A 17,248-nucleotide genomic window follows, 5' to 3' on the forward strand; every position below is an offset into this window, starting at 1 on the left:
AAGGCTCTAGGAAGTGAGCCCCAAGTCACGTAGCTGGGATTCAGACTCAGGGCTGGGGGACTGCCCAGGGCCACTGCCAGCCTATCTGGCACTCTCATCCACCCCTCTAGGTAAATGGTGCTCTGCACCAAGGCCCATGACATGATTTATATCATAGCCCTGACTTACCACCTTAGCCAAGCAAACTTGTGCTGTAAACAACCTGCACAGCCGTCCATGGCAGCCCTGCCCTATCTTGTCCTCAAAGACTTGTGATCCAGGCTTCCTCTCTGGGGTCTTTCCCTGCAAACCATACCTTCTACCCTCCCAGGACGGCTTCCAGATACTTCCTGTGCAATAATGCCTTGAGTCCACCCCAGTCCCCTCCTCATTCTTGAGGGTCTAACTGGGACTGTCCAGCCAGCCTCTTCTACAGAAAACTTGTCTTCTTCCAGCCTTCATTTAGTCACTCAACAAACTTTTGGGAAGCATCAACCATGTTTGGGGGCCCAAATACACCCAGGAAATAGAAAAGACATCAAGCAAAAGAACCAATCCCAATTCCAAGGTGGCAAAAGAGAGACTCAGAGAGGGTGCCTGTTTTACAGGAGTCACACAGCACATTGCTCACACAGTGTAAGCTGACGCCCACTGGTGCCAATTTGGCTGTCCCCAGATGGGTTCTGCACACTGTTGGATGCCGCAGAGCCTAGGAATGAGTCACCCCTCTGGAGGACCATCCCAGGACCATCCCCAGGCTGCCTGTCAACCCTGCCACCTGGGTGTAGCGAGGAGAGTCTCACCTTGTCTCCTTGGCCCCTCTTCACCTTGCCCGTGCGGCCCGTGTCGACGTCGAGGGAGATGTCTGAAAACGGACGGAGGGGGCTGCCAGGGGCTCGCCCAGTCGCATCTCCACACCCACCACGTCCAGTGGGGCATGAGAACCAGGCAGCCCCATTCTGGGGACCAAACCCAGGGCCCGGGCGGCCCCGGCAGCCCCCTGTGCTCTGGGTGTGCCGGGACCCAAGTCTTCGGCTCTTGAATTCCTCGCTCACCTACGCGAGCTGAACCGCCAGCTCCTGGTGGCCCTGACCCTGGCGGGTGGGGTTTCAGCCCGAAGTTCTGGGTGCTGGTTCCACAGTTCTCGGAACCGGCTGCCCAGGGCTGAAGGGGTACGTGGCCCTCCAAGGTTTAGTGACGAATCCTGGAGTTCCCGTGGGTGCGGTACACGGGACTCCAGAGGAAGGAGCCCTGTCGTGGGTCTAGCTGTCGACCCGGGGCAGCACGGTTCCAGATTCTTGTCGCCCTGAGTATTGCGGGGTCCCCATTCCTGAGGTTCTGGAGTGGATGGGAGCTCGCTGAGGAAGCCAAGTTCCTTGGCGGTGGGGGGAGCTGGCCACGGGCCCTGCGCTCAGGGGCCCCCCTAAGACCCTCAAACGGCCACCGCGGAGGGGGGAGAAGATACGCGGAGAGCCAGGGAGGCGGCACTTACCGACGCCGGTGAGATAGAGCACGCCGTGGCCCAGGGCGTCGCCCCCGTGCTGCCCGAAGTAGGAGACCTTCACCTGCGGGGACATGGTCAGCCCTAAGCCAGCACGGCCGCCCCTTCAGAGACGGCGGTGGCAGGGGGCATGGGTGTGCGCCCTCCTCCCAACAGCCCTGCTCAGAGGCTGGGGAGGCGGGGGGACCCCAGTCCTCCGCTGCTGAAGGCCCAGGACTTCCGGGCTCCCAGCTTGGATGCGGGGCCGCCCCCTCCAGCGGCAGAGGCCGTGGCACCTCCCTGGCCCCCAGGGCTGGGCTGAGGAGCAAGGAAGGCCGGGCGGGGTGGGGCAGATCCCAGAGGAGCAGCGGGACCCTTAGGAATCCGCGGGGATGTCAGAGAGAAAGGGAAGGGGCAGCTGTCGCCAACGACAAGGCAAGTTACTCCACTTCTCTGGGCCTCTGTTTCTTCGTCTGTAAAATGGGAACAAGGACTCCCTCCCCCGTGAAAACAGCCAATGGTCGTGGAGCTTTCCCTGTGGTCCAGGACCCACGCCATGTGCTCTACCCAGGCCATCTCAGGAAGCCCCCAGGATGGCCCCAGTGGACAGGGCCCCTTCATAAGGAGGCCCCTCTGGGCCCTGCCTGCAGGTGCAGAGCTGTACACCGACGAGGTAGGATTGGGGCCCACGGCAGGATTTGAACCCCAGGGCCCTGCTCTCAAGGCTACACAATCCTCGCCTCTTCCCCGTCAGAGGAGAAAGCGCTGCGTCCACGACTCAGTGGGTCACCATGGGCGGGGGGACCCCGGGGACCAGTGAGGAGGGCGTCATCCGTGAGAGAGAAGGCCTCCCCCTCCTTTGGTATGAAAGACATACACGTCCGGGAATGTGCGCGTCTGCGCGTCTGCGTGTGTGTGTGTGTGTGTGTGTGCGCGCGCACAGGGTGTTGCTATGGAGTCCCGTGTACGCGAGAGCAGGGGGCTTGCTTTGTGGGGTCTCTGTAGGCTGAGAACAGGGATCCATGTGGGTGCTTGTGAGTCTGGGGGCCGAGCAGGCAGGCTGTGTTTCACGGGAGCGTTCATTCACGTGTGCACACATGACCTTCCGGTGTGGGGTGGGTTTGTGTGTTGGGCGTCTGTGGAGTTGTGTCAGGACGTGTTGTGTGGATACAGGTGTCAAAAGCTTTGTGGAGTTTGGTTGAGTGGGGATGATACATGAATGGGGGTAAAACTTTGGGGGGCTCTTACCTTGGGTGGTGGAGGGGTGGGGACATGCAGCCCCTTACTGTGGGGAAGTGGCCTCTTACCTTGAGATCATTTAAGTCCTTACTGGCTGTGTCCACAGAGACAGTCACACCCACGCTGGCGTCCAGGGGCCAGCGGGCCTGGCCTGTGGGCACTGTCACCTGCTCTGGGTCGTACACCACGAAGACCCTCACCCCGGAGCTCTCAGACACCCCGAAGGTCTCTGCGCCCTTGGGCACATCCCTGGCAGAGAAAGGAGAGAGGAAAGGATCCTGGGGCTCAGGAGAGAGACCGCAGTGGGGTCGCGGGCCGGGGCTGCCAGGCACCACAAACAGCACCCCAACAGCGGGATTGGGGAGCAGCGGGGGCAGTGCCCCTGGCCAGGAGACCAGTCTGGCTGGGCACCGGGCAGCCTGGGCTCTGTCCCAGCTCTCCACTGACCTCTGTGTGACCCGCCCTGGGTACGCCGTCCCCTGGCCTCAGACTCCCCGTCTGTAACATGAGGGGTTGGAGCAGAGCTGTGGCTGTCGAGCGGGGTTTTAGTGGCAGAGTCCTCTCCGCAGACTCACACAGAACCCGGGACACGAGACAGACGAAAGGGAGCGGGGGTTGGGGCCCAGCCACAGCGTTTCCCACACCCCGCCCCCCGACTGCAACAGTGCCCCAGGCTGCAGAGAGCAGGGACGCAAACCTCTGGACACCCCCACCCCGCCCCAACGCTGCCCCTCAGATACTCCCAAATTCTCCACCCCAACAGCAAATCCCCTTGGCTGACCCCCTCTCGCTGCCTGCATAGCCATCCTCGCCCCCTAGATTGCTGGGCAGCCTCCTCACTGGTCTCCCTAGGCCCACCCGTACCCCCTCCAGTCTGTTTTGCACACAGCACGATTAAGTCAGATTGTGTTGTTCCTTTGCTCAAAAGCGGTGGTTTCCATCACACTCAGTAAAAAGCAAAGTCCCCACAATGGTGTCTAAGGTCCCTCCTGATCTACCCTTGCCACGTCTCCAACCTCCTCCTCCTCCCCACTGCACTCCCCCTCGCCCACTCTGCTGCAGCCACAACGACCTTCCTGCTATTCCATGAAGCTGCCAGTCTGTCCTGCCTCAGGGCCTTTGCACTGGCTGTTTCCTCTGCAGAGAATGCTCTTCCCCAGACATTCACAAGGCTCATTCCTTTAGCCTCTTCAGGGCTCTGCTGAAATGTCACCTTCTCAAGGAGCACCCCCAACCCTCCTCCATTTAACGCTGCCCCTTGCCCCTGCCTTCTCTCTCACTCTCCCTCTCCCTGCTCCCCTGCTCTGATGCTTGCTCATGCGGTTGCCGTCCATCTCTCTTAGAAGGTCAGCTCCTCAAGGGCAGCGAGTTTCGTCTGTTTTGCTCAGTGCCGTATCCCAGCACCTATGGCCGTGTCCAGCACGTAGTGGGTGCTCACAAACACTTGCTGAGTGAATGAGTGGATCCCGTTTCCCTGCTCTGGGGGGGATTCAGGTCCAACTGTACCCAGTGGAGATACAGAACCTGACTCCTGCCAGTAGCCAGTGCAAATGCTCCCCATCCATCTGATGCCCCAGGAAGGAGGGCTGGGAAGCCCTCAGTCCCCCAGGCCCCAGCTGGGGGCACTTGTCCTCTGGGCTTCCACACCCCCCTCACACCATCAGCTGCTTGCAGCCATAGCAGCAGGGGCCGGCCTCCCAGGCATGGGCTGCGAGCAATGCTCTGCAAACTCAGGCTACAGGGGCCCCGGGCCTGAGTCAACAGGGCCCCCGGGGTCCATCCTGACCTTCTTCGTCCCCTGGACTCTGTGTCGGGCACGGGGCTGGGCCCCAGGGTTCCAGGAGGCCCTTGGCCACGTGGAGCTCACAGCCTAGAGGAGGCTCAGACGAGGGAACTACGTGACCTCTCTCACCTGCATGTCAGGGCTCTCCACCGCCATCCCCCAGGGCAGAGCCATCGACCTCAAGGCCACCGCTCAAGGTCAAGTCCACTTACAAACGCCCACCTGACCACAAAGATGCCAAGGCCAGAGGGGGCCTTTGTTATATCCTCCTGCCTCCATCTTTTCCTGGGCCCCCGAGAACCCACCCAAATGTTACAGCTTCTGGAGAAACCAGACACCATTCGCTAACCCCCACCTCGGTCACTCTGTCCCCATCAAACAATCACCTCCATTGACGATGGTGACAACGGTCATAGTTACGATGACCCCAAGTCCCACTCAGCGCCTGGCTCTCTGATGCCCACCACAGTCCCTCAAGGCAGGGATTATCCCCCTCATTTCACAGATGAGGCTGGGTTGGAAAGGACCCCCGAGCCCCGCAGGCGGCTGCCGAGACCCCCTCCCCCAGCCCACACTCGCGGCCTCATCCTCCCTGTGAGGCACGACACCTTCAGGAATCCCCATCTCACACGCTCTCGTCGTTGTTGAATCAGGGACCACAGGAACCCGAGTCTCCCGGGCTCGTGTCCTCTAATCTGACCCCGTCTCCCACCCTCCTCCACTCCCGGTCAGCCTCACGCACCACCATCTGCTCGGTGGCCTCAACCACATCTTGGAGAGCTTCCGTGACCTTGGCCCTGTGGCGGAAACCTGCTCCTCGCGGCGGGCAGGGTCTCCCCTGCAGCCTTCTCAACGGCAGGTTTCTCCCTCATTCTCCACGACCGCTGGGCACAGAGTGGGGCACAGGTCCTGCTTGTTCCTTACTGTCACTTCCAGATCAATGTCACTCTGTCCTCGCTCCTTGAGGGTGCCAGCTCCTGCCACTGTCTCCAGCGTTGCTGTCACCGTTTTTTATTTCAATAGCCACGTGAGTGATGCGCTGGCACCCTGGCCCCTCAGTCCTTTGACCTCCTCTTTTCCAGTGACCCCGTCCTCCACCCTGGCTCAGCCACCCTCTCCCCTGGGCAGACCCTAGACTATCATTATCAGGAACTGCACCCACTACACACTCCCCTATTAGCACCCGCTCTGATGCCACCTCCGACCTGCCAGCTCCCTCCTCCTAGCACACCCGCTCCACCAAGCCTTCACCCCGCTGGGACCTGCACCCACTGAGGGCCGAGCCCTCTCTACCCCTTCTTGCCAGCCCTCACCCCTTCCTGTTTTCTCTCCCCTTCGCCCGGCTCAGGCTCCATAATCCCACATCGAGGTCCCTGGGCTCTGAACTCCTTTGTGCTTCTTTCCCTCCACCACACTGCCTAAGAGAGCTCCAGCCACAGTGAACACCCCCATCCCCCCGCTCGACATCTGCGCCCACGAAGCTGGCCCTGCCCCATTTAGATTCTTGACTGCTGACCTCCAGTGACCCTTGACACGGCCCGGCAGTCTTACAGCATTTCTGGGGGCTTTTTCCTCCTTCACAGTCCTAGAAAACCATTCCAAACCTTCTCCTCTCTCCAGAAATCTCCGTCACCTGCCCCCCCACTCAGAGCTGATAACGTCCCTCTCCCCACCGCTTCACCTGCCAGCCCGCCCACTCGGAGCCTGAGTCCACACCGGCGCTCCTGGGACAATGAGCGGCCCCAGTCCTCCCTGGTGCACTTTCCCTGCTCGAGAGCGTCGCCCAGCCTTGTGCCATCTCGCTCTCTATCACCAAGCACCAGAGGCTCCGTGCTGTACCCCCCGTCCTAAAGATTCACCCTCCCTCGGCCCCACCCCGCTTTCCTTCAGCTCCCTTTATAGGAAAACGCCGCAGGAGCTGTGTGTCCTTGCTGCCTTTCCTTTCTTCCCGCCAACTCTGTAACCCGCCTCTGGCCGTCCTCCCCTCGGCGCCATCGAAACCACTCAGTTGCCAAATCCAAAAGGCCTTTCTCTTCTTCGTCTCTTGGTGGCCTGTCAAAGGCGTTTGTCCCAGATGATCAGCCGCCCTCCTTGAAACACTTTCCCGCTTGGCCTCTGGGACACGAGCCTCTCCCTGCTCTCCTCTTCCCTCCCTGGCTGTCCCTTCTGTGGCTTCCTTCTCACACCCTGACCTCCTGACCCCGGAGAGTCCAGGCAGTGGTGCACTGGCAAAGGTTTAACTGCCAGCTGTGTGTGTGTGGAGGGGGCGATACATATAACACACGTTATATAAGTAATAATACAATATATTACTCTTTCTTATAAAATCTGTTGTAAATTCCATACAGCCCACTGGTTCTCCCAGAATGCCTCTGTTGTAACTGCAGCCAACCTGTGGTTGCCATTCAGCCACAATTCCACAAATGGAGTTGCAGCCGTCTGCTAATTCTTTCCCCCAGTAAGTTTACCATCACTAAATCTGATACGTGATGTAGGTGTTGATGGATATTTTTGTTCGTGTTCAAGAACGAGATGAAAGTGAAGTAACGAAGATGTCAAACTTCACGCCTCCAACAGTGATGTGAGCAACCTCTCTGCAGAGTCAGATGACACAGGAAGGACACTTCCTCGACCTTTCGTGCTTATCACAACGTACCGGCTATAGCAACAACACAGTTTAAGATTAGTCTGTGTTATTAGCCTCTCCTCCATCACTTTCTCAGTCTAGACAATCAGTAAAACAATAAACAGAGTCGTCATTTGTAGCATTGGCCGATTTCCACGGTGTAAACGCTTGCACTGTGGCCAAGGGCAGGTTACTTACGAAGTCGCTGAAGTTGGAGAGGCAGAGAGAGGTACAAAAGCCCCCAGCATAGAACTGTTTCTACCCCACAGAGGGAAGTGATCTCCAGAGCACAGACAAGGGTAGAATGTAAAATCATTAGCAAGTGATGCGTTTTGAGTATTTATTATCATTCATTTAATTGTTAGTGTGTATAGTTTAATTTTAAATAATGGCTGTGTTTGACAATGGGCTCATAATCTTCCTAAAATGTGGACAGTCAGGTCCCCTTGGGGAAGGGCCCTGCTACACGGCTAAAAATGTGTCCTGTCCACCTTTCTCCCAGCATTCTCCCAAGGGACTTACAGCTTTTCACCAGGGTGACCGTGCAACTGGGGACAAGGAAATAATCAGACTTTCCCAGGCTTACTGAACACTGGCTCTGAACTGACACTGATGCCAGGAGAGCCCAAAGGTCACCGAGGCCCACCGGCCAGAGTGGAGTCTTCAGGCGGCAGGTGACCGATGGAGTTGGCTCGGCTCCCACAGTGAGTCACCGAGCCCATGCGTGGCTTCTCCCCAGGCTCCGGAATGTGTAACTGGAACAGACACACTCAGCTCCTGGCAGGATCCCCTCTCTGGCCCCGGAGCTCCAGCCGCCTGGCCCGGGGCTCGGTGCTTGCTTCTCTCCTCCCGCAGACGCTCACCCCTGGGTGACCTCCACCTGCCACGTGGCCATGCTCAGAACCCCGCTTTTCCATCTCCAGACTCTTGTAGCTAACTGGCTTTTGAACGTCTCCTTTGGGTGTCTAACAGGCATTTTAAAGTTAACATGTCCAAAACCAAACTCCTACTTCCCCACCGCTGCCCATCCGAACCTGCCCATGTCAGTCCACAGCGCCTCCACCCTCCCAGTCACCCTGGCCTCCTTCCATCGCACTCACGTCCAGTCCACAGCAAAGCCCACCAGCTCCGCCCCCACAGCATCGCTGGACGCTGGCCTTCCCCCCTCCCCCCACCCCCGACGGCCAGCACCCTGGTCTGGGCCGCCAGTTTCTTTCATGCAGATTTTTACAATAGGCTCGTCTCCTGTGTCCTCTCCTGCTGCCCACGTCAGTTCCCAGCCCCAAGCAGAGGGACTCTCTCAAAACAAGAGTTGTGTGGTGTCCTTCCTGCTCACGACCTCGCCAAGGTGCCCCTGTGGTCTGCCCACGCTGGCTGCCCCACCTCGCGACCCTCCCCGCGCAGGCCCAGCTCCTCCCCGGCCGCCAGCCTCCAAGCCAGCTTCGCCTTAGGGCTCGGCGCCCATCCTTCTCTCCGCTCGGAAGGTGTAGCGCACAGATGCAGGCTGTGTGCTCACTCCCGCTTCTCCTTCTCAGAGAGGCTTTCCCTGACGGCCCCATTTATGACAGCCTGACATGAATGGCACCTTGAACCCCACACTCCCTAACCCATGACCTGGCTTCATTTCAACCCACGGCACTTGCCACCTGACATTTTATGTTTATTTGATGTTTACTTACTGCTCCTCCCACCCGGTTCTCCCTCTAGAACGCAGGGACTTTGTCCACTTGACTCTCTTTAACTCAGCATCTGTCATCTCAGCACCCAGCCGGCCACCTGGCATGGACCAGGAGCACAATGCACCTCATTTTGTGGGTGAGGACACAGGGCAAATGGAAGGCGGAACGGCTCTCCCGGGACTGCCCAGCTGGGAGGTGGCTGAGCTGGGATTTCAGTCCCGTCTGCCTGGCCCCGGAGCCCTTGTCCACAGGGCCACACAGCTCGAGAGCAAGTGGGCACAAGCCCATGGCACCCGGCTGGCGGCAGAAGGGTTTCTAGCTCGTGGGAGGCCCCTGCCCCACGCCATCCAGGCACTGCCACCGCCAGACACAGCCCTTTCAAGGCTAGCGGGGTTCCCTGGAGGCAATCCCCAGCTTCAGGCAAAGGTTGACACCTCTAAGGCACAGCCATGGCCACACAACTGCCTGTTTTGGAGTCTTGGTGGAAAACAGTAATAGTGATATTAATAACAATGATGATGAAAGAAGAGGGAGAAAAAGAATGGGTACAATTCCTCTGGGCCATTGGGACATTCCGGGCCCAGCCTGGCCTCCTGCCCCCTCCCTGCTCAAGCCTTGGTCCCCTCTCTGGGGTGCCAGGATTCCAGTCTCACTCCGTTCTCCGCTGCAGGGGCCGGGTGAGTCCCTACAAGGCCGGGCCTTGGGAAAGGTGGCTTCCTGCAGAAGGCACCTGGCGGGCAGGGCTGAGGTCCAGGGTCACCTCCCCTGCCCTCCGGGAGGGGCCTGTTCGCCTCCCAGCCCCATGGCCTTGGGCCTTCGAGACTCGTGTTGCCGTCATCCAGGTCGCTTCCCTAGTGCTGCCTCTCAGGGTGGAAAAGGTGCAGGAGAGACCGAGGCTCTCCCAGCAGGAGCCTTGCAGACTGAGGAGGGGGCGGAGGGGGCTGCCGTTTCTCACTGGCGCCGTGCTTGGCACGTTATGCCAGGCAGGCGCGTGGCCGCCTAGGGCTCTCATTCCCTTGGCATCCCACCCCCACCGTGCCCCGGGCCTCAGAAATGGGGTTCGCACTGCCTTTCATCATCTTTCAGTCTCTGTCTGTGGGTGGGGCTGTGGATTAAGGGGGTGTCACAGGCAGGCATAGGAGCTTGGGCTGAGCGCCCGGCTGCCACACAGTGGGAGCTGCCTCCCCAGCTGCTGCCCAGGAGCCCCCCAACCCACACCTCCCCCAGCTGCTTCCGTTTGATGGAGTCTCACGGCGCAGCCCCCAGACCCAACCAACCCCAGTGTGCCATCCTGAGGTGTCGCCAAACTCTCAGTCAGGCGACAACATGATGGATTTGAAAGCCCCCTTTGATGAAAGTCTTTATGTACAGCGGCCGCTCTGTAGCAGAAGCATCTTACTCTCCCCTCTGTCCAGTCGTGCCGATGAGCCCGGGCCCCCAGCTGCCCTCTGCCCCCTGGGGCCTCCCCGCCACAGAAAAGCTTTGTGGTTTGACTGCTCAATAATTAGAAAGCTTTTCCTTTTGCTTGGCTGCAACCTGCCTCCCAGAATCTTCCACCCACTGGGGCTCCACAGGCCACACCTCATCTCAGCTACTCGGAAGTTTACCATGTGGTCTCCAGGGAGAGGAGAAACACAGCAGTCACACGGGAGTCCCTCCCAGGCCGTCCACCCCACCCGCTGCTCGGACTTTGCCAACCCCTGGGAATGGGGCTCAGGGGTCTGGGGCCCCTCGGCCCAGCCTAGGGTCTGGGCAGGGAGGGCAGAGTGGCACTGACCCAGCCTCCAGCTGAGGGGGTGGGTATGGGGAGGGTGACAAAGGACCATTGTGCCCTGGAGGGCACTGTGCGGGGCAGGATGAGGGCAGGAGGGAGAATAATGCAGAATTGGAAGGAAAGGCTGAAGAGTGAGCCAGAGTCCAACACCAGGCCGGCTGAGGGGCAGGTGTCCAGTAACGCTTGTTAAACACCCGCAGCGGGGTAAAGGCCACAGAAGGTTCAGACTCCCCACCCTGGCGTGGCTTCTCCCTGGTCCTCCCCGGGTGCTGGCTGTGGCTGACAGAGGGCAGGGAGGGCGAGGGCTGGCGCCTCACAGAGCCCACATCACAGGTGGGGATTTTCTCCCAAGTCTAGAATCGTACAATGTGTGGCCGTGTCCCCTCCCTGTGCTCCTCCTTCCCAGAGATGAGGTTGTGGGTGCTTGTGCCCTGTCACTGCTCAGGAGGGACACACGGAGAGCCTGGAAGAGGGCCTGGGCTGGCCAGGCCTCCTTTCAGTGGATCCCTGCCCACCCAGGAGCGGGGGCTGGAGAGGGCAGGCCGGCAGCCTTCACCCGGGGGCCTCCCCGGCAGAGGCAAACAGGGGCCGGGGCCCAGAACGTCCCCGAGAGAAAGAGCCCTGAATGGAGAGGTTCAGTCACGACTCGCTTCGCCCTCAGCCACGGTTTCCCCATCTGTACGTGAACAAAGGCATGCCCGTTCTCTGTGGATTATGAAGTTTCTCATTTGTAAAATCGGGCTAAATTCACAGGTACAAATGATAGGCAGCGATATCATCCCCATCTCCCCATGGGAGAAAACAGGCTCAGAGGGGCTAAGTGACTGACCCAAGGTCACACAGCCTGCAAGGACCAGCCAGACGCCCAGCCGGTGGTTATGACTACCAGCCATCCTGGTCTCAGCAGTCATTGCATTGACTTTCAGATGGCCCCACCCCAAAAAACCTTCGTCCTCTGGGGCTCAGTCAGGACGATGCCCAGCCTTCCTTCCTCCTCGCCCAAGTCCAGAAGCCCCAGCCTCCTCTTCCCCTGTGCCCAGCAGCCTCAGCACCCAGCCTGGCTCAGACCACACTAGCTGCACCCTCTGCAGGATCCTCCTGTGGAATTTTTGACCTGCCCTTGGCCCGCTTCTGCCAGCCCTGTGCCCGAGACCCAGCTGGGGGCAGCAGGGGTCATAAATGTGCCCAGGAAGACGCGCTGGAGAAGCATTTCAAGGGCTTCCAGTGGCCTTGGACTCAAATGCAGGGCAACCGGGGTCTCTGTTCTGGGACCCAGGGTGCATTTGGAGGCCCAGACACAGGTATGTACCTCCCGAGAGGCCAGGCCCTCGGCAAGACCGGGTAGGTCCCAGCTTCCTCCGTATCGGCCCTGAGGCCTGGGCACCTGCACCCTGCCTGGATGGCGACATTTGGAACCCCCCACCTCTCCCAGGCCACAGCTGGGGCCCCCCTCCTGGGTTCCCCATAGGTGATGTCTTCGGCTGCGTGTGGATTTGCCAGTTCATTCCAGCCCCACATCCCACCCCGACACCTCTGAGCATCAGGACCACTTGGCAGAGCTGAATAGCTGCTTAGAAGCCACAGAGAAGGGAGTAGAAACTTCTCTGAACAGAGCAAAGGAGCCGACAATACGTTGCAGGGAAAGCATTTGGGGGCCGAGGAGGAACCTACATCATGAATAAGCAACCACCACTCCGTTTCTTGCATCTCGACTCTTCTCTCAGGGCCCACCAGCTCCGGAGAGCGGCTTCTCTCCAGCCTCCCAGCCCCGGCTGGCCCTGGCCCACTGAGAGAGGAAGGGAGGGACTCGGGGGAGAAGAGAGACCCGGGGTTTGGAAGTAATGGCAGCTGGAAAGGGAAGCAGACAAGGTCAAGAATGAGGAGAGGGTCCAAGACCAGAGGTGGTAGGAGGGGGAAAGGAGGGGGCGGGAGGGGAGGAAAGAGTGACTGACGGGGAGGGCTCCCAGGGGTCTCAAGCGGCAGGTGGCACCAGGGGCCAGGGAGGCAGGGACATCCGGCTGACCTCTGAGGCGCTCCCTGACACCAGTATTTTAGTTTCAAGAACGCGCACACCCCACCATCCCGCTTCCACACTCTACACTCACAGGCCTGTCGTGGCCCTGTGAAACTCACGCAGGACCCCGGCCTCACAGTCTCCAAGGACCCTCCAATTCAAACTTTAACATTCCTTCCAGGAAAGGAATGCAAAGCAGCAACAGGATGCAGCCAGGAAGACAGAAGGTCCTCACCCGGCTTTAAACCTGTGTCCGGCCCCGCTCCGAGCCTGTCAGTCACGGTGAATTAGTGTCGGCCTCAGTCCTGTAATTATCCTGGGAGGAGCACGCTTAGGCTTCATTGTTCTTCTGTGCGAGTTAAAAGTGTTAATTTACTCAGGGTAAATATTAAGAATGTATATACCACAGGTTTTATAACTTGTTTTGCCATTTTTGTTTTTTTTGTTTATTTGTTTGCTTTTTGAGGAAGATTAGCCCTGAGCTAACATCTGCTGCCAATCCTCCTCTTTTTTGCTGGGGAAGATTGGCCCTGAGCTGACATCCATGCCCATCTTCCTCTACTTTTTATGTGGGACGCCTGCCACAGCATGGCTTGACAAGCGGTGCCATGTCCGCACCCGGGATCCGAACCGGCGAACCCCGGGCCGCCAAAGCAGAACATGTGCACTTAACCACTGAGCCACCGGGCCGGCCCCTGCCATTTTTGTTTTTTCAAGTACAGAGAACCGCAGAAAAAGGAAGTGGGCGGGGGCCTCTCAGGCTCCTCTGAGCGCCTCTCCAGAGTTCTCCTCCCTGTCAGCCCGAATTCTACAACCTCTGAGTCCAAGAGTCCATTTCACTTGGATGCTTTTCCAGGGCTGAGGCAGCTTGGGAAAAATCCAGGAGGATGTCCCTGTCCCCTGCCCAGCCAGCCTTCTCCATTCAAAAAAATTAACGTCGCTTAGGCCCTCCAGCCCGGGGCTCTGATTCCGGGCTCTGGGCCGACAAAGAGGGCCAGGCTGGACCACTGACGGATTCCCCACGCTGCCCACCCCCCCTTTTTTGGCATGAGTCCTCTGGGGACCACCTCCAAGGAAGGACAAGGACAGCCAGGGCAGTCTGGCCAGACTTGGGGGTCAAGGTGGTGAGCTAGCCAATTGGGGTGAAAGGGTCAGGGTGGTGAGCTAGCCCACTGGGGTGAGGGGGTAGGATCAGCAGCACTGGCTGAGTCAGGGGATTCCTGAGGGTTCCTTGGGCTAGGACACCCTGGGGACACAATTACCCCAAACACAAATATTTCTCCAAATAACCAGTCCACACAACAGCTGGGGGGATTAATCACTTCCCATGATGTCACCCCACACGCCCATCTCTACTGCCGCTCCTGGGGGGCTCAGACGCGGGGCAGCGCAGGTGAGTGGCACACACCCTCTCTGGGGGGCTCCCGCCGTTCTACCAGCAAAGCCAAGGAGAAAGCCATTGCTCAGCCCCCACTGGAGCCAGGCGCCTGGCAGTGGGGGCGGAGAAGCCCCAAGGTCGTCAGCAGGTGTAGCCCCTTCCTCCCAGGCAGCCCAGGCCCTGGCGTGAGCTTCAGGCTCCTCTTGAGACCTCCCCAGGATGACAATTCCATGGCCCTTCCTCCCCTGTCTTGACAGTTCCTCGTCCCCTTCCTCCACCTGTCCTAGACCTCACAGGCGGGAAGCTCTTCCTTAGGTCTGCGTTTAGACCAACTGGCTGCAGAATAAACTGTTTCCCAGGTCGCAGTGGCCACGACCCCCGTCACCACCAATGCCGGGGGCGAAGGTTCCTGAAGGGGTCTCGGGGGAGGTCTCTCAAGGAGCTGGCTCAGGCCCCGATGAAGCGCCCCTCCCAGAGTCGGCCAGAGCACAGCAGCTTCCCCTGACCCCGGCTGGGCCGGGCCGCATTTGGGGAAACTAAGGTGCCTGTTGATCCCACAGGACATCCTCAGACAGCATGGCCCTACGTCCCCACCACACACACCCTGATCTGTCCTCGGCCCCTCCTCCCCTCCAAGGCAAGGTGGGGAGAACGGATCCTGGAGAAAAGGGAGCCCACAGAGCCGTCAGAGCTGTGAGAGCCCCACTTCCAGGGCACCCACCACGTAAGGGGCCCTGCACAGGCATGGTCCCACTTATCCTGCCCCGACTCAGTCAGTGCTACACCTTTCCCATCCATCAGATGAAGAAACTGAGGCTCAGGGAGGTGCAGCCGCTAGCCCAGGGTCACACAGCCACGAAGGGCGCTGGGATGAGAACCCAAGTCTGTCCAGCTCCGGAGCCTGGGCGCGCTACCTCCACGCTGAACTGAAGAGGGGACTCAGCTCATCTTGCTGGCGCTCAGAGGTGGAAATGCCCAGAGAGGGCCAGCGACCTGACCCGCACCACACAGCAAGTCTGCGGCAGAGTTAGGACCACGGCCCAGGCCTCCTGGCTCCCAGGCAGATGCTTCTGGCCTTAGTCAGCAGCACCATGTAGGGCCTGAGGTTCTGAAATTACCTTTCAGAAACAGCCAATCCCCGGGGCGAGCGTAGGGGTCTGGAAACGGGAAGGTGGGGGACCATGAGGAACCTCTCCCTGCTCTTGGTGTGAAAGCAGGGTTGCCAGATAAAGTACAGGATGCCCAGATACATTTGAATTTCAGCTAAACAGCAGATTTTTTAAAAAAATATGAGTATGTTGCATGCAATATGCTGAAGAAGTTATGTGTTGTTTATCTGAAATGCAAGCTTTACTGGGCGCCCTGTATTTTCATTTGCTAAGTCTGGCAAACCTATGCTAAAAGGGCGGGAGAAAATGGGAGCTCTGCTGGCCACCAGCCCTGCACCAGGGCCCCCTTCATGACTCAGAGGCAAGGTCTGGCCTCCAGGGCTCCTGGCTCTCCCTCCCCAGCCCTGTCACTGGGCCCCAGGCCACGGCCCGAGGAAAGGTCTAGGTAGGGCACCTGGGGCAGAGGTTCACCTGAGGCCAGGTGGGACCCCAGGCCCGGCACAACCAGACTGGGAGAACACAGGGACTGAGACCCAAGAGGGCAGTGGAAGCTAGATCTACCTTGTAAGAGACCCCCCCCCCGCCCCGCCTCCTCTGGGAGGGGGACGGCTGCCCTGAGTGCCCCCACCTGCAGGTACTCCGGCCCCATCTGATCCCACCAGGATGGAGTCCATAGACGGTCCGTCAGAGCTGGAAACTTCCCCAGAGATGCCCAAGTCCAGCTCCCTGAAGGGCCAGGTGGGGAAACTGAGGCTGTGTCAAGTCCCTGGGCTCCCATCTGGGCAGAGCCAGGACAGGGAGGATTTGGGCCAACAGGAGAACCTGATGCCTCTGCTGCCCCTCAGAGGTCATCACTGCCACCCTCACTGCATCATCATCCTCATCACGACAAATATGAGCCCCAGGTCTTGTCCCGAGCTCTTTTCTTTCATTGCCTCATTGAATCATGCCATCACCACTCCCTCCTGATCCCAATCACCCTGACCGGCCTCTAAGGCTCAGGCTGCCACACACCCCACCCCGCCACCTCGGAGATGGGTCGTCGGCAAGAAATGAGGGAGAAATGGGGGGAGGCCCAGTCCTGGTCCCTGTCTTGAGCACCAATTCATTCTGATGCTCCACGCAAGTTCTATTCAGACCTCAGAACACAGAGCCCAGACCCCATAGCCTGGCCCCAGGGCTCTGAGCTGGAACCCCTCTCCAGGGGCTTGAGGCCAAAGACCTGGCTCTGGTGCCCAGGAGCCAGAGCCCCAAGATGGCCCTGACCCCCTAGTCCCTCCCTCCCAGGCTACACAGCCAACTTCTCCCACTCTGCTGTCAAAACAACTCACCAGCATCCTCCAGTGTGCCTGACCTGTCCACCAGGCGCCCACTCCACTGCCTCGGGGTCCTCCATCCTACCCCAGCCTTCTGCAGCCACGCGCGCCCCTCACTTCTCACCTGTGAACATCCACATGCGTCTCGACTCCCACCACACACACGGCGTAGGTGGGCTTCTTCGAGGACAGCTGCACAGCCCTCTGCAGGGCCATCCTGGGCCCCTGGCTCCCCACCTGCACAGCCTGTCTCCCCAGCTCTTCTCCCAGTCACCTCGTCGCCCCGAAGGAGCTCCAGTTCTGACGGGTCAGTGACTTCCTCCTCCCTTTTAATTTCACCCTGTGACCTGATTTGCCTGCCAGAGCCAGATCCCCACCTCCTGGCTCCACGCCCAGCCCTCCTCACTCAGGCCGGTCAACCCAGGAGGAGGAGGCGCCCGAGACCTCTCTGAGGGATGGGAAATGGGGTCTTCAGCGGGGGACCCCTGATAGAGCAGGGCTCAGCTGCCGACAGAAGACTGCGCAGCTCCCCTGCGGCCCCTGGCCCCCTTCCTCAGCTGTGCCTCTGTCCTCAGACTCCCGGTGCCTGAGGCCACACTGCAATGACGTCAGCGTTTCCTAAAGGCTGATTGCATGCCAGGGGCCAGCTAAGTGCTTTGCAGATCTTATCTCATATGCTAAGAGATCAGGTAGCACATAAAGCAGAGTGCAGGCAGACTGCCCACACTCACATCCCGGCTCTGCCTCTCACAGCCTGTGGTCCTGAGCAGTTACAACCCCTCAGTGGCTCCCATCGGATTGATGCAGGATCGCAAGAGCTCTGTGTGAGAGGCTTAGCACGGTGCCGGCACCTGGTACTCACTAAAGGAAA

The 17,248-nt window shown here is 59.4% G+C and overlaps 1 protein-coding gene across 2 annotated transcripts in view; it reads right to left on the reverse strand.

Annotated features, from left to right (window-relative positions):
* The window catches only part of PADI1 (peptidyl arginine deiminase 1), a 34,549-nt gene extending 17,584 nt beyond the window's left edge, over window positions 1-16,965 (reverse strand). Inside the window, exons 1-4 of one of the 2 annotated variants that reach the window (XM_023635654.2) lie at window positions 16,502-16,965; window positions 2,767-2,947; window positions 1,472-1,544; window positions 783-844 (exon numbers count right to left, since the gene is read on the reverse strand). In XM_023635654.2, the coding sequence (XP_023491422.1) occupies window positions 783-844; window positions 1,472-1,544; window positions 2,767-2,947; window positions 16,502-16,593 (408 nt within the window). In that variant the 5' untranslated portion in view covers window positions 16,594-16,965. Of the gene's footprint in view, window positions 1-782; window positions 845-1,471; window positions 1,545-2,766; window positions 2,948-16,392 lie in introns of both variants that reach the window. The other variant, XM_023635655.2, reaches the window with a different exon arrangement.
* Between the last annotated feature and the right edge of the window lie 283 nt (window positions 16,966-17,248).

Source organism: Equus caballus, chromosome 2, assembly GCF_041296265.1.
Source record: "Equus caballus isolate H_3958 breed thoroughbred chromosome 2, TB-T2T, whole genome shotgun sequence".
In the NCBI taxonomy this organism is placed as follows: domain Eukaryota; kingdom Metazoa; phylum Chordata; class Mammalia; order Perissodactyla; family Equidae; genus Equus; species Equus caballus.